The 16,265-nt window shown below is 51.8% G+C and overlaps 1 protein-coding gene across 1 annotated transcript in view; it reads left to right on the top strand.

Moving 5' to 3' along the window:
• The window catches only part of DNAH2 (dynein axonemal heavy chain 2), a gene marked incomplete at both ends in the record, with an annotated part of 106,937 nt that overhangs the window by 18,806 nt on the left and 71,866 nt on the right, over positions 1-16,265 (top strand). Inside the window, 7 exons of the mRNA XM_083378746.1 lie at positions 4,190-4,404; positions 4,757-4,903; positions 8,818-8,974; positions 9,499-9,738; positions 10,370-10,558; positions 10,883-11,030; positions 11,683-11,875. Coding sequence (XP_083234872.1) covers positions 4,190-4,404; positions 4,757-4,903; positions 8,818-8,974; positions 9,499-9,738; positions 10,370-10,558; positions 10,883-11,030; positions 11,683-11,875 — 1,289 coding nt within the window. The remainder of the gene's footprint in view (positions 1-4,189; positions 4,405-4,756; positions 4,904-8,817; positions 8,975-9,498; positions 9,739-10,369; positions 10,559-10,882; positions 11,031-11,682; positions 11,876-16,265) is intronic.

The following is a 16,265-nucleotide window of genomic DNA, read 5'->3' as shown; positions in this document are numbered from 1 at the left end:
GAACGATGGCCTTGGGCAACCCGCACCTCCCACACCTCCCCTTTTATAAGTCAGCCCAGTTGTGGCTTCCCAATGCCTTCTCCTTTGCCTTTGGAGCCGCCCCGTTGCATTCCTCTGTCCTACTCGCTTCTCTTGCCGGCTCCTTTGTGCAGCCTGGATTTCTCCCAGCTGTGCTTCGTCGCTGTCCAACTCAGGCTCCCAGCACAGTTGTGTCTCAGCCTGAGCGGGAGTAGAGGGGCCGGGCTCCTCGTCCGACTGTGAGTCTTGGAGCTCCTCAGAGCCTTCCTCTGACTCTGATGTCACTCCAAGCCCTTCCTCCTCCTCCTCCTCCTCCTCCTCCTCCTCAGACTCAGCTGCCAGATCCACTGGCTGGCGAGGAATCAACAACAACACTTACAACAGTTCACTGCTAAGCTTGTAAGCCGCCCTGAGTCTTCGGAGAAGGGCGGGATATAAATGGAATTAAAATAAATAATAAAATAAAATAAAAAAATAAAAATTTCCTGACCATTCGAACTTACAACGGCCTGGAAAAAGAGCAACTGACGACCCATTTTTTTCGCCCAGTCGCCGCAGCATCCCTGTGATCACAAAATCAAAATTCAGAGGCTTGGCAGACTGGCGTGTACTTTACGACAACTTGCCCCGTCCCCCTTTGGCCGACTTTCTGACGAGCAAACTCAACGGGGGACGCCGGTTTCCCCTCAACAGCCGTGTGACCGACTTAACAACCGCAACGGCTCCCTTAACCACGGTGGCAAGGAAGGCCGTCAAATGGGGGAGAAACCCGCTTAAGGAAATGCCTCGCTTAGCGACGTAAATGCCCCCCCCTTTGTGGTCGTAAAGTTGAGGACGACTTTGTAAATAAGGTGGTCGCTTCCTGGCGCACTGCGCACTAAACCGGGTGGAAAATCCCTCTTTGTCTTTCAAAACAACAACAACAACAAAACGACACAACCCGCCACTTCGGTCTTGATCTAGGGCCAACCGCGCCTGTCCGCTCTTCGTTTCTTTTCTTTTTTGAATCTGCTTTTTGGCTATTTACCTCAGTAACGTCCTCCTTCTCCAGTTCCTTTCAGCAGCTTTAATTATAGGCTGTCAATCAAACACAATTCCCCCCCCCCCGTACACACACCCACACCCACACACACACACACACCTCCTCCTCCTCCTCTCCCGGTACCCACTCGAAAATTGAAATAGACAAATCGGCGAAAAGCGAATTCCCCCCCCCCCTCAGGAACGGGCTGTTTTTCTGCCCGCGGTCGCTGGCGCATTCCTGCACGGCCAAAGACTGGCTTTGCCGGATCTTGAAATGCAGCTAGTCCTCAATTCAACGGCCACAATTGAGCCCCAGGTTTCCGTCACTTAAGCGAGACGTGGGTGAAGAGAGTTTCGCCCCGTTTTTTTACGGCCTTTCTTGCCCCGGTGGTTTGGAATAGAGCAGAGCTGGAAGGGACCTCGGAGGTCTTCTAGTCCAGCCCCTCTTGCTCGAGCAGGAGGACGAGGTGAAGGGAATCCCCTGAGGTTGTTGAGTCAGCAACACGGCTGTGGTTGTTGTTGACTTTGCTTCTCGGGAGGTTCCAAAAGGGGATCGGATGACCCCGGGACGCTGCGACCGTCATAAATGCAGGCAAGTCCCCGACTTAACCACGGTCTTGCTTAGGGACCGTCCGAAGTTACAACGGCACTGAAAAAAAAGCGACCGTTTTTCACACTTACGACCGTTGCAGCCTTCTCCCCTGCGGTCAGGTGATCAAAATTCAGATGCTCGGCAAAGCGACTCGTACTTACGACGGTGGTGGTGTCCCTTTTGCAAGCTTTGGGTGTTGTCTAACCCAGTGAACTTCAGTGGTGAAAAAAAGGAAGCTTCTAAATTTATTTATTTATTTATTTATTTATTTATTTATTTATTTATTTATTTATTTATTTATTCATTTAAATTCCATTTATATCCCGCCCTTCTCCGAAGACTCAGGGCGGCTTACAAGCTTAGCAGTACATTTAGGCAAGCAAAACCAAATGCACAGGGATGGGATAGGTAGGTAAGCCTTCGTTGTCGTTTTTTTTTACTGCGAGCACCACGGCACACATGAAAAATGAAATTTCGCTGCTTGCTCTCAAAGCGTTCACATACACAACACACATTTAACCATACTTTATACAACATGTACTGTATATAGACCTAAGGGACGCGGTGGCTCAGTGGGTTAGGACGCTGAGCTTGTCGATCAGAAGGTCGGCAGTTTGGCGGGTCGAATCCCGAGTGCCGCGTAGCAGAGTGAGCGCCTGTTACTCGTCCCAGCTTCTGCCAACCTAGCAGTTCGAAAGCACGTCAAAATGTAAGTAGAAAAATAGGGAGCGCTCCGGTGGGAAGGTAACAGCGTTCCGTGCGCCTTTGGCGTCTAGTCATGCCGGCCACGTGACCACGGAGACGTCCTCGGACAAGTGCTGGCACTTCGGCTTTGAAACGGAGATGAGCACCGGCCCCTAGAGTCGGAAACGACTAGCACGCATGTGCGGGGGAACCTTTACCTACCCCCTTACATATAAGTAACATCTAAATGTTAATCCCTGTCCATCTTAAATACATAGATTAGATTAGATTAGATTAGATTAGATTAGATTAGATTAGATTAGATTAGATTACATATAAGTAACATCTAAATGTTAATCCTTGTCACCCTCCCGCTTCCTCGCCCCTCGCCAGCTCTGACGAAGCGACCCCCCTCGCTAAGCAGGCCGGCACACGGCAACTGACTCAACCATGCTAACGACAGCTGGTTTTTCCGAAAACATTCCTTCCTTTTTATCTTGGCACCGACAATTGGCAACCCGTTTTCTAGGTGGCATGTGTTGTTTTCTTCATTACGCCCACCCGAACGGGTCTTAAAACGGGCAACGGGGGGTTTATTTTGCAATTTCCTGCTGACCGAGCCGAGGACGAGGTGAGGAAAAAAATTTGGGGAGTGGAACATGGGAGTTCTGGGTGGGAGGGGGCAGGGAACCATGGGCTCCGGCTGGCTTTGGTAGTCCCCGACCGGATGCAGGAAGACTGTGGACATCACTGTTAGGGTTTTGCACACACAGCCACGGCCGCCATTTTCAGCTGCGTGGTATCCGTGAGGAATTGCACGTGGTCCTCCACTTACGACCGCTCGCTCGGTGACCGTTCTGAGTTACGATGGCACTGAAAAAGGCAATTTAGGACTATTTTTCAATTATGGCCGTCGCAGCATCCCCCCCCCATGGTCATGTGATCAAACATTCAGATGCTCGGCAACTGACTCGTATTTATGATGGTCGCAGTGTCCCAGGGGGGGGCGGTCACATGGGTCCCTTTTAGTGACCTCCTGACAAGTAAAGTCAACGGGGGAAGCCGAATCTGCTTAACGACCATGTTACTAATTTAACGACTGCAGCGATTCGCTTAACAAAGAGCAGCAAGGAAGGTCGTAAGATGGGGACCAAACTCGCTGCACTTTCTCGCCTGGCAACAGAAATTTTAGGATCGATTATTCTGGTCGTAAATTGAGGACTCCCTGTAATTGAGGCCTTGTTTCGCATTCCAGCCTCTCCCGATAACAATTGGCATGCAAAAGTTTTTACCCGCTTGGCAAGAAACAGTATTATGGGTAGGGCTCGGCTTCCAACCACAGCTCAACCCAAAATTTCCGTTTGCTAAGCAAGACGGTTGTTAAGCGAGTCTCGCCCCATTTTACCACCTTCTTTGCCACGGTTGTTAAACGAACCGTTGCGGCCGCCAAGTTAGTAAACCCGGTTGTGAAGTGAACCCGGCTTCCCAAACGGACGTTGCTTGTCGGAAGGTCGCCAGAAGGGGATCACGTGACACACACCCCGGGACGCTGCGACCGTCATAAATACGAGTGGGTTGCCAAGCACCTCAGTTTTAATCAGCTGATCACAGGGGGGCTGCAACGGTCGGGGTGGGGGAAACGGTCACGAGTCCCTTTTTTCAGCACTTGAACGGTCGTAAGCCGAGGACTGCCCACGCATAAGAATCTGGTCAATCAACAGTTGGGGCATGGGCAGTAGAGAAGGATGGAGGGAATTTAAGGGAGGCTGGACTTGGATCCCTTTTGGCAACGCAAGGACTCTGCGCTGATGACGCATTTAAGCTCTGCCTGCCCCGCTCTCCTACGGTCCCTTTCTGATTCCCTTTGGCCAGTGTCTCACCAAAGCCCACTTCATCCCTCACATTGGGACCGGAGAAGAGAGCTTCCAGACCTACCAGCTTCTGGTGCAGGCCATGGATGAGATCGAGAGGAAGACCTTTCACGAGTGGACCCAAGGCTTGGACAAGGACAGCCTGAAGCGCCTGGACACCCCTCTGCTCATCCCAAGTGCCGAGATGCCGGGAATGCTGGACATCAATTTTGACAAGTGAGGGAGAGGCGCGGGAAAAACCGGGGAGGGCCTTGTGGCCCTGGCGTTCCACCACCGTCTCATGTGGCCTTCCTTCTTCCTTCTCCTCCTTCTCCTTCTTCTTCCTTCCCCTTCTTCTCCTTCGTCCTTCTCCTCCTCCTCCTGCTTCTCCTTCTCCTTCCTTCTCCTCTTCCTTCTGCTTCTCCTCCTCCTCCTCTTTCTCCTTCTCCTTCCTTCTCTTCCTCCTTCTCCTCTTTCCTTCCTCCTCTTCCTCCTCCTCTTCCTCCTCCTCCTCCTCTTCCTTCTTTCTGCTTCTCCTCCTCCTCCTTCCTTCCTTCTCTTCCTCTTCCTCCTCCTCCTCCTCCTCCAGGCACTTGCTGAAATTATTTGTGGAAATCCACTATTGGGAGAGGGTGCTGTTTGAGATCCCCCATTACGTGGTCGAGGTGTACGAACGGAAGGAAGACCTGAGGAACCTGAGGGAGAACCTCCTCCTGGTGGCCCGAGACTACAACAGGTTAGTAGCCCTGGGGCCTGTCAGGTCGGAAAGCTCCTCGCGACCCTGCTTTCTCCTCTGGGGTCTGTTGTGGTTAGCTGCGAAGTCGCGTCCGACCCTTCGCGACCCCATGGACAACGTTCCTCCAGGCCTTCCTGTCCTCTGCCATCTTCTGGAGTCCATTTAGGCTCAAGATAGATGATAGATAGATACATATATAGATACATAAAATGGATGGAAGATGGATGGATGGATGGATGGATGGATGGATGGATGGATGGATAGATAGATAGATAGATAGATAGATAGATAGATAGATAGATAGATAGATAGAAAAAGACATATAGGTAGAGGGAGAGATGATGGATGGATGGATGGATAGACAGACAGACAGATGATATATAGCTATTGTTGTTGTTAGCTGCGAAGTCGTGTCTGACCCCTCACAACCCTATGGACAACGTTCTTCCAGGCCTTCCTGTCCTCTGCCATCTTCTGGAGTCCCTTTAAGCTCAAGATAGATGATAGATAGATACATATATAGATACATAAAATGGAAGATGGATGGATGGATAGATAGAAAGAAAGAAAGAAAGAAAGAAAGATAGATAGATGATAGATAGATAGATAGATAGATAGATAGATAGATAGATAGATAGATAGAAAGAAAAAGACACATAGGTAGAGGGAGAGATGATGGATGGATGGTTGGATAGATAGATAGATGATGATGTTGTTGTTGTTAGCTGCGAAGTCGTGTCCGATCCATCGCGACCCCATGGATGACGTTCCTCCAGGCCTTCCTGTCCTCCACCATCTTCTGGAGTCCATTTAAGCTCACGCCTGCTGCTTCGGTGACTCCATCCAGCCACCTCCTTCTCTGCCGTCCCCTTCTTCTCTTGCCCTCCACCTTTCCCAGCATGAGGCTCTTCTCCAGTGAGTCCTTCCTTCTCATTAGGTGGCCAAAGGATTTGAGTTTTAGCTTCAGGATCTGGCCTTCTAAAGAGCAGTCAGGGTGGATCTCCTCTAGGACTGACCGGTTTGATCGCCTTGCAGTCCAAGGGACTCGCAGGAGTCTTCTCCAGCACCAGAGTTCAAAGGCCTCCAATCTTTGGCGCTCGGCCTTTCTTACGGTCCAACTTTCGCAGCCATACATTGCGACTGGGAAGGTCTGTGACCCCTGTCTAATCTCGTAGGAGGGTAGACATCTACCTCGGCTTCTCAACCAATAAATAGGGCGGACTTTGGCTCTCTCCTCCTCCCGCAGCAGCCAGGAGTTGCCCCTTGAGGCCTAGAGGCTGATCCAGTTAATGAGAAGTTGTGGGTGCTCCATCACTGGAGGCTTTTTAAAGAAGAGACTGGACAACCCCTTGTCTGAAACCGTCTAAGGTCTCCTGCTGGAGCTGGGCGGGGGGGGTGGGTCGGACTCCGTTAATTCGATTGATTTGGGACATCTTGCCTCCAGAAGTCATTGGCGCCCCTCCATCCCTGGAGTCTTTTTTAAGAAGAGATTGGAAGAGCCATTTTGTCTGAAATGGAAAAAGGGTTTCCTGCCTGGGCAGGGGGTTGAACTAGATGACCTCCAAGGTCCCTTCCCACTCGGTCCTTATGTTAGTCTAACGAGGACAAGGAGCAGGGGCGACAGGATAGCAATATTTTGACGGGCTGCCACGAAGAAGAGGGAGAGTCTTCTCCAAAGGGCCCGAAGAAGGCAGGAGAAGAAGCAACAGATGGAAACTACTCAAGGCGAGGAGCAGCCTGGAATGAAGGAGAAGCTTCCTGACAGCGAGGACAATTTACCTGTGGAACAGCCTGCCACCAGACGTTGTGGGTGCTCCATCACTGGAAGTTTTGAAGAACGAGACTGGACAGCCAGCTGTCTGAAGTGGTATGCTTGGGCAGGGGGGGGGATGGACTAGATGACCTCCAAGGCCTCCCCCAATTCTTCTGCTCTGCTCTCAGGCGTCTTGAGAAACAGGAAGATAACCAGGGCTGCCCTCTTCCATTCCTGTCCTAACCAGGTTTGAAGTCTGGGACCTCCCGAATTCAGAAGCCAGGATGTCATCCCACATCAAAGCTGAGTAACCCTCTTCGGGCTACTCAGAAAAGGGCGGCCATCCCTCCCGGCCCCTGCTCTAGCTTCGCTGCTCTGTGGAGAAGGCCGTCCTCAAGTCCTCCAATTCAGACGAGGCTTGACAGCCGGCTCGTATTTACGACGGTCGCAGCGTCCCCGTTTTGCGACCTTCTGAAAGTCAGTGAGAAGTTGACGTCTAGTCCAATCTCTGTGCTCCAACAGGAGATGCGGGAGAAGGACCGGGTCACCTCTGTAAGGGTGGTCAGCAAAATAACCGTGTGGGAAGGGAGCTTAGAGGCCTTCTATTCTGACCCGCCCGCCCCGCTCCAGCAGGAGACCCGGGAGAAGGACCCGGTCCCGAAGAAGGACCTCTCCCAAGTCCGATAAAGACTCTACCGTTGTCCTCTGCTCACGCGGGGGAGCAGAAGGTCTTCTTCTGCAGGAGAAGACACTTCGCTCGACTTCCTGAGATGCGTCTTGTGGAGGTGTGTGCTTGGCAAGGAGGATCCCTGTTTTTTGTTTTCTTTCTCGAGTGCCACGATGGGCACGTGTGTGTGTGTGTGTGTGTGTGTGTGTGTGTGTGTGTGTGTTTGTGTGTGTCGTGGGCTCTGCCGAGGAAGCATGCTTTGCAACGAGCTTTCTCTTGGCAGCTGTATTCTTGTCATGACACACGTGTGTGGAGCTGGTCTTTTGTGCCTGCTTGATTTTCTCCTCGGAAATTAATTAGGGACCAGGTGGGTGGTTGGGGGGGGTGAGGGAGGGAGGCAGTAGGGCAGGAGGAAGGGGGCTGTTTGCAGCTGTTGCTCAGGGGGTATTGAAACAGGCCTAGTGCATTAGGACTACTGTGACCATCATCCATATCCCACATCGGTTGGGGGTAATGGGTTTGTAGTCCCACATGCCACCTGGGCAGGGAAGATCGGGGGGGGGGGGTTCTAGGACAGGGCTTCTCAGTGTTGGGCACGTTAAAGACATTTGGACTTCATCTCCCAGAATTCCACGCTTAAGATAAGTGGACTTCATCTCCCAGAATTCCACACGTGGACTCCATCTCCCAGAATTCCACGCTTAAGATGGGTGGATTTCATCTCCCAGAATTACATGCTTAAAATAAGTGGACTTCATCTCCCAGAATTCCACACTTGAGATAAGTGGACTTCATCTCCCAGAATTCCACACATGGACTTCATCTCCCAGAATTCCATGCTTAAGATGGGTGGACTTCATCTCCCAGAATTACATGCTTAAAATAAGTGGACTTCATCCCCCAGAATTCCACACTTAAGTGGACTTCATCTCCCAGAATTCCACACGTGGACTTCATCTCCCAGAATTCCACGCTTGAGATAAGTGGACTTCATCTCCCAGAATTCCACGCTTAACATGAGTGGACTTCATCCCCCAGAATTCCACACTTGTGGACTTCATCTCCCAGAATTCCACGCTTAAGATAAGTGGACTTCATCTCCCAGAATTACATGTGGACTTCATCTCCCAGAATTCCACGCTTAACATGAGTGAACTTCAACCATGCTGGCTGGGGAATTCTGGGAGTTGCAACCTTGCTTTGAAGATCCGTTACTGAAGGACCCTACTTAAGGGTTTGGGGCTGGGCAAAATTTTCCAGGTTTTCCTTAAGGAACCCAAAGCTTCTCAGAGGCTGAGCAATCTACACTAGTCTCTCCGGCCAGATGCAGGGATGGGAGCGAATTATGGGAACGAGGAACATCTGGAGGAAGGCCAGCTGCTACTTATTGTATTTTGATGGCAAGGCCTGGAACCCGTCACAATTTGGCTCCTTTCGTTCTTGGGGAAGGAGAAGCTGGATCTTAACACCTTCCACCCTTGGTTGGGTGCACAGGATCATCAGCATGCTGTCCACGGAGGAGAGGGGCCTTTTCCGGGAACGCATCCGCTACCTGGACCGGAAGATTCAACCTGGCCTCAAGAAGCTCCACTGGTCCCTCAAGGGGGCCAGCACGGTCTTCATCTCCGAGTGTCGTCTGCATGCCAGCAAGGTCAGGATGTGGGCTCCTTCGCTCCCGGGGACCAGGATGTCTTGTGAGACACACAAAAAAAATGAGGATTGACATCCCAGGACCCACAACTCACTTGGCAGCAAATTTGCCCCCCTCCCAGCTGCTTTGTCCACTCAGTACAGGGGGGCTGTGAAAGATGGAGGACACCAGGATAGCGTTTCCCTCCTTCGGAGGTTCTGCTCCAGCCAGGAGTTCCTTGCTCCCCTTATTGTGGAAATTATGGCATTAGCCTTTCCTTGCCTATCCTCATGTAGCCTTCACCTCTGCCTTGCTTGCCCTCTTTGCCACCTCTGAGGTCAAAGCCATCTCCTGCTCCTCTGACCATGTCCTCCAGGACAGAGCAGCTGCTCTTGAGATACCTTCAGGTCTCTTGGGCCAGCCACGTCTTCTCCTCTTGCCATTCCGAGCGTGGTCCTCCAATGCTCGCTAGAACCACCTCTTCCCAACATCTGCGGCTCTTCTTCCATCTTCTCTCCTGATGTCCTCCATCGCTCTTCCCACAGGTCCAGAACACTGTGAATGAATACAAAGCAGCCACCTTGGCCATTGCTCGCCGGGCTCAGCAGATGAGTGAGGCTCTCTTGGTCCGGATCACTGGTAAGCGGGTCTACAACGACCTGGAGTTTGAGGAGGACCAGAAAGACCACCGGGAGCTGGTGCAGAAGAAGCTGGTCACCTTCCACGAAGACAGCATTGCTATCATGCGGCAGACGTATGAGGTCTTCAAGAACGATGGGCCCGAGGTGAGGAGGACCAGCAAGTATCTTTTGGCAAGGGAAAAATTCATGAGCTGCGTGCTTGAAGGACACTGAGCTGAACCCGTGTGATTCTTCTTCTTCTTCTTCTTCTTCTTCTTCTTCTTCTTCTTCTTCTTCTTCTTCTTCTTCTTCTTCTTCTTCTTCTTCTTCTTCTTCTTCTCCTCCTCCTCCTCCTCCTCCTCCTCCTCCTCCTCCTTCTCTTTCTCCTTCTCCTTCTTCTTTTCCTTCTCCTCCTCCTCCTCCTCCTCTTCCCATTGTTCTTTGATGCTGTTGTAGTGTGTCTTTGATGCTGTCTCTCCATCTTCTTTTGGGTCTGCCTCGTTGTTCTTTAGCTTTCTCATCTTCTTTGCATATCTCCAACTGAAAATTGGTGCCCAGAGATGCCCTGAAATGGCTTCAGTGAAGGCCTGTCATGGTTGGAGGGTCTACATTGTCCCTTGATGTGGTGATGTCCAGCGACCACCCTTGCTATGGATCTTGAAGGTCCATTTAGGATCCTGGGGAAGGCTTTCTTCTCCCTCATCTCAAGGGGCTGATACGGGCCCTCTTCTGCCAATTCCCGGTGGACTTTTTCTGATGCCAACCCATCCCCTCTTCCCCAACTCTTCTCCATCAGGTCCAGCAGCACTGGTTCAACTACACGGTCAGGATGAACCGGATGATGGAGGACGCCCTGCGGCTGAATGTCAAGTGGTCCCTGATGGAGCTCTCCAGGGCCATCAACGGTGACGGCAAGACCAGCCCCAACCCTCTCTTCAGGGTGAAGGTCATTCTGCAGGACAATTCTCCCGGGCAAACTCCCCAGGTGAGCCGTGGAGGTCTTCTCACTTCTGAGAGCGACTTTTTCCTCCTGAGGTGAGAACGTGAAGACGAATATTAGATCTCTGCTTGTTCCAGGATCAAAGGACAATGGGACATGCCAAGCTCCTTTGAAGGGTCTTTCACCAAGTACCTGAAAACAGGTCCACCTTTTGAGCTTGCGGCCCTGTCCTCAGCAGAGTTGTGGGTCTGGGACCCCAAAGTTAATTGATTTTTTTTCCTTCTTCCTGGCCTAGCCTTGTTTCACAGTAGACCTTGAGGTCTCCTTGTTGATCCTTGTTGACTCCCTGGCTGGTTTCTGCTCTCCTAGGTGGCCTTCTCCCCCTCACTTCTCCAGCTGGCGAGCATGGTCAATGACATCAGCACCCATCTGATCTCCAGTATTACTGTCTTCCGGCATCTTCCTGAGATCCTTGTCCGGCGCAAGTTTGCCCACGAACCCATTTCTGTCCTTGTGGGTAAGGCAGCCTCCTTGGCTGGGACCCTTGTCCCCATCCCCCCAAGGTCTATTGAGGACCCCAGAGACAGGATCCCAGAGACATGTCTCTGTATGCGTGGATTCTTGTCAATTTCTTCCTGCCCAGATTAGATGAATGCAATCGCCCATCTCAGTTCAGTCTTGAATGAAGCTAGGTGCAAAAGTAGAGGTTCCTCACACTAAGAGACCAGTTGTGGATCATAACTGGGAGCTTCAGCTGTTGCAGAAGGCTGTGGCCAAGCAGTTATGGAGATAACACCTCTGCTTTGTCAACCAAACTAGGTATCAGTAGGGTTCCAGGTGCAATTCAAGGTGCTGGTCCTCACCTCCAAAGCCCAACAAGGCAAAGAGGCCTAGTGATGGTTTGAGGCACCATCTCACTTGCGGTTCCTCCCATTCCACAACACTAGAGTTGGGATGCTCCAGGTCCATTGCTTTCTGTTGGCGAACTTCCTGCAGACTCTTCTCCGTACCAGAGTTAAGTTGAGTGATTCCTTTGTTGGAACATGAACAACTTCTGCTGGGTTCCTTCAAGGTGTCCTGTTAGGATCTCCCCAAGTCCTGCTGACTGTTGGTTATTGGTGAAGAGTTTTAGGAAGTTCTGGGAAACTTATGTTTTGCTTGTTTCTTAGAGCGGGATGAAGACATCAAGAAAATTCAGACTCAGATCATCAACGGCATGCAAAACAATGCCGCCCTCCTCCAGGGCTACCTGAAGACCTGGGACGTCTACCGGGAGATTTGGGAAGTCAACAAAGATGCCTTTATCAACCGCTACCGGCATCTCAACCCACTGGTCTCATCCTTCGACGCTGATACTGCTCGGTAAGGTTGTTCTCAAGCTATGGGGCGGAGGAAATTGACAACCCGCCCTGTTGACACCAACCTAGAGGTGCCTTGAAGGGTTTAGGAGAACCTCAACAGACCTCCTTGATGTATTCCAATTCTCCTTGAAACCCATCCTTTTTAGTAGCCACCATCCGTTATGAATCCTACGAGGCATTTGCTCAGATCAAGGCCCATGCTAATCCCGCATTTGTTTTCCATGGCAACTTAGCAGATGCCTCTGGAGACCTCACAGCAGGAGATGGTGTTCCCCCACCCCCCCGCCAAAATCCGCCCGCCCCACCACACAGTCATTGGAGGCATCTTCCCCCTACTTTGCAGGTAGCATGGTGTCTCCTTGAGGCCTACAAGCCTTTGACAGATCTGTCCCCCGGGAATGGATCCATTTCCCCCCCCCCAGGTTGGTGGCCATCCACACGTTGAGTAATAAATCCCCACAAGTTAATTACCCGCTCTGTGAAGAGGTACTTTATCTCTTGTAAATCTCCTTTAAGCCAGCTCCATTGAGCAATTAGATTCTTGAAGCCTTTTTCGGCTGGAGGACGCTAATAGTGTGCTTGTGTGTGAGGAGACCTTTCAGATCCCTGAGTCGAGGGGTGCCGCTGCTGGGACAATTGTGCCACGGGGTGGTGTCCATGAGGAACCTGCCCAGTGGGAGGTTGAAGGGCTACAGGTCCCACGCGAGCTCCTCCAGATCAGGAATCAGTGCAGCTGACTCAACCTGGTTGACCCAGAGCCACCCACTGGCCCACGTAGGACCGTTTCAGATCTTCTCAGTGGCCCAAGAAGGCAACCCAGGCCCTCCAAGCAGGCCACGCTTTGCAGAAGAATCAGGAACGGTTCCAGGATAAGCGAGCTGAGTGTGGAATCCCACTCTGAGCAGATGTCTACCTCAAACGGGCAGGAAAGGCTAGGAAGGATAGAACTGCGTAGGGGTGTCTCTCCGAGGAATGTTTCCTGTTTGAGCAGAGGGTTGGACTAGAAGACCTCCAAGGTCCCTCCCAACTCTGTTATTCAGTTACTCTGTTACATTTGTATAACGACAACAACGACGATGATAATAATGTTGGAAGGCACCATTCAAAGTTCCAACGGCACTGTAAAAAGTCATTTACGACCAGTTCTCGCACTTACGACCGTTGCAGCATCGCCACGGTCACATGACTAAAATCCAGACCCTTGGCAGCTGACTTGGATTTATGACGGCTGCAGCATCCCCTGGGGTCACGTGATCCCCTTTTGCGACCTCCGGTCAAGCAAAGTCAGTGGGGCGGACAGATTGACTGAACAACTGCAGCGCTTGACTTAACAAGGGGTGGCAGGACAAGTCGTAAGACGGGGCAAAGCTCCCTTAACGAGTGTCTCGCTTAGCAGTAGAAATTTTGGGCTCAGTTGTCGCAAGCCGAGGACTATCTTATAATTACAATTAACTCGCTCTAACTGTATAATGGTGAAGGGTAACTGCGATTGTCATTAAAGAGGCTGGCCCGGGGCTGACAACACTCGGCGCGCCTCGGTGGTTGCCAGTGATCGCCATCCATACCAGGAGCAGAGCAGCTGGGGGCAGCTAAGCCAAAGTCTGCTCTCCATCTCTCCCCCCCCCCCCCGTCTTTCCCCACTAAGCCTTTGGCAGGCTTCCCATTCCAGCCTACGCCGTGGGGCGCAGGACCCCTGTGGGCTACTGCTGCCCTGCTCACTGAGCGTCGCGCGAGCTACGGATTTCAGCAAACGAGCAGAGCAGCCACCGGGAGACGAAAACCTGTTTCCATGCAAATGTCAGAAGCAATTGAGGGAAACAGTTAAAGCGGTGCTCCGAAATGCAGCGTGTCTTTGTGCAAGTCGGATGTTTGTACAGCTCTGCCTCTGGAGACCTCCCATTAAGAGCTGCGTAAACAAGAGCCAGCTGCTGCCGCCCGCCACTGCAGGCCGGAGGCCCTCGGAAGCCCCCTCCCCTCCCCAGGCCTAGTCCGGGAGGGAGGCGGCTGTGGCTTCATTTTGGGGAGGGGATAACAGTCCATCTTGGCTTTCCAAGTCAGATTTAACAGAGGCGGTTCTCGGCTTAAGGACCGCAGTTGGGCCCGGAATTTATGTGGCTAAGCAAGACAGATGTTAACATGTTGTTGGTTTTTTGCCCCGTTTTACGACCTTTCATGTTAAGGCAATCACGGCAGATGTGAAGCTAGTCATGCGGTGATTGGGCTCCTGCATTGGCTTTGTTTGTCAGAAGGTCACAAAAGGGGATCACGTGACCCTGGGACCCGGCACGTGTCATAAGTACGAGTCAGTTGCCAAGCGTCCGGTTTGGATCACGTGACCCTGGGGATGTTGCAGCGGTTGTGGGAAAGGCGGTCCTAGGTCACGGTTTTCAGTGCCGTTGTAACTTTGAACGGTCACTAAATGAATCGCGGTAGGCCAAGGACTACCTGTAATTGTGTAGAACCCTATCCATTTGGTGAGGTAGGACGTGCGGTCCTCGACTTACGACCACTCTCTTAGCGACTAAAGTTCTGACAGATCTTTCTGGGGTTACTGGGACCACAGAATTCCCAAGTGCTAAGCAAAGCCGTCACTAAGGGAGTCACACACAATTTTACAACCGTGTTTTCTACCCCGGCTGTTAAGTGAATCAGCACAGTAGTTAAGCGGATCTGGCTTCCCCCATTGACTTTGTCAGAAGTCAGCGGGGATGCCGCAAGCATTGTAAATCCTGGCTGTCACCAAGCCGATGAATTTTGCTCACATGAATGTGGGGATGCTGTGATGGTCATAAGTGTGAGTACCGGCCGTAAGTGTGAAGACCGGTCATAAGTGTGAGGACAAGTCATAAGTGTGAGGACTGGTCAGTGCTGTTGTAACTTTCAACAGTCACTAAACTAGTGGCTGTAAGTTGAGGACTACCTGTACTTACGACCTGGATTTGAAGCTCCAACAGTTCACAGCGTCCCGCGGTCACGTCAACTGTGTTTCATTACCGTTTTACCGAAAACCGGCTTTTCGGCAAAACTGACCTATGGCGAACTGTTGGCTCGTTTAACGACCGACATCACTTGCATAATAACCACGGAGGTCAGTTTATAATTGCTCCTCCTTGCTTGTTGACTGCCACAAAAAAGCTCATAAAATTGGGGTCGGTCATGCGACCAATCACGAGTTACAATGGTGGCGGGCAGGCTCCATTCCGGTTGTAACTTGAGGACTCCCCCCCGTAGCCACGCCCACTTGCCCTTTGACCTTCCTTCCTGCTTTCAGGCTTCTGTGTGGCGGGGGGCCTTGGGAAATGTTCCATAGGACCCTCAGAGGCAGGCAAAGGGGGAAAAAACAGAATACGGGACGTCCTCGACTTACAACAATTCATTTACCGACTGTTTGAAGTTACAACGGCGCTGAGAAAAGTGGCTTATGGCCATTTTTCACACTTATGACCAACGCAGCATCCCCGCGGTCACGTGATCTATACTCGGATGCTTGACGACTGACTCACGCTTACGACCGTTGCGGCATTCCCCAGGGCCACACGGTCCAAATTCGGCCGCTTGGCAACCGACTCGTATCTACGACGGTCGCAGCGTCCCCGGGTCGCGTGATTCCCCTTTGGCCACCTTCTGACTAGCAAAGCCGACTCCCTCAACGCCTTCAAGGTGACCCATTCAACGCCATTCCCTTAACAAGGGTGTGACGAAGAACTGCAGCGATCCGCTTAACGGCCGTCTTGCCCGGGGAGGAACTGCCGGGATAAGAAAAGGGGGGGCACAGCTCACTTAACAAAATGTCTGACTTGGCAAGAGGAATTTGGGGCTGAGCTGTGGCCCTAAGGACCACAGAGTTACGCTCTGCTTCTGCCGTTCAGGATAAAATCCACCGGAAATTCGGAATAAAATAGTTTTTCCACTGGAAATCGCCCTGCTAAACCCGCAGCGGCCATCTCAAGATGCTCCCCACCACCACCACAAGAAGGGGGTGGGCAAGGTTGCGTGTGTGTGTGTGTGTGTGGGCATCTCACCATGGCATAAATCTCTTTGGCACCCTGAGCGGCATCTCCTGGCATCTTCGCAGCCAGCTTGCCCTCTCCGCTGCCGACTCAGCACTTCTGACACGGCTGATTTAGGAGCCCGGCCTGGGAAAAGGTGGATTTGGACCCCTAGAAAGAGTGGGGGGGCTGGAATAAGCCCCCCCCCCGTCCATAGCCTCATCTGTCTCTGCCAGGACACCCCCCCCCCGTTTGAACACGGCCCGGTTTGTTTCCCTCTGCATCCTGCTGCGTTGTTTTGTTTTTTTTTCCTCCTCTTTCCCCCCCCCCTTCCAAATTCCATTTTTCTCTCCCTCTCTTTTTCTTCCCCGTTAAAATAAAAGTTTGGCTTCGTGCTCGCAG

Source organism: Vipera ursinii, assembly GCF_947247035.1.
Source record: "Vipera ursinii genome assembly, chromosome: Z".
Lineage (NCBI taxonomy): Eukaryota > Metazoa > Chordata > Lepidosauria > Squamata > Viperidae > Vipera > Vipera ursinii.
Note: the sequence above shows the minus strand (reverse complement) of the source record. Positions and strands in the feature narration are given on the sequence as shown.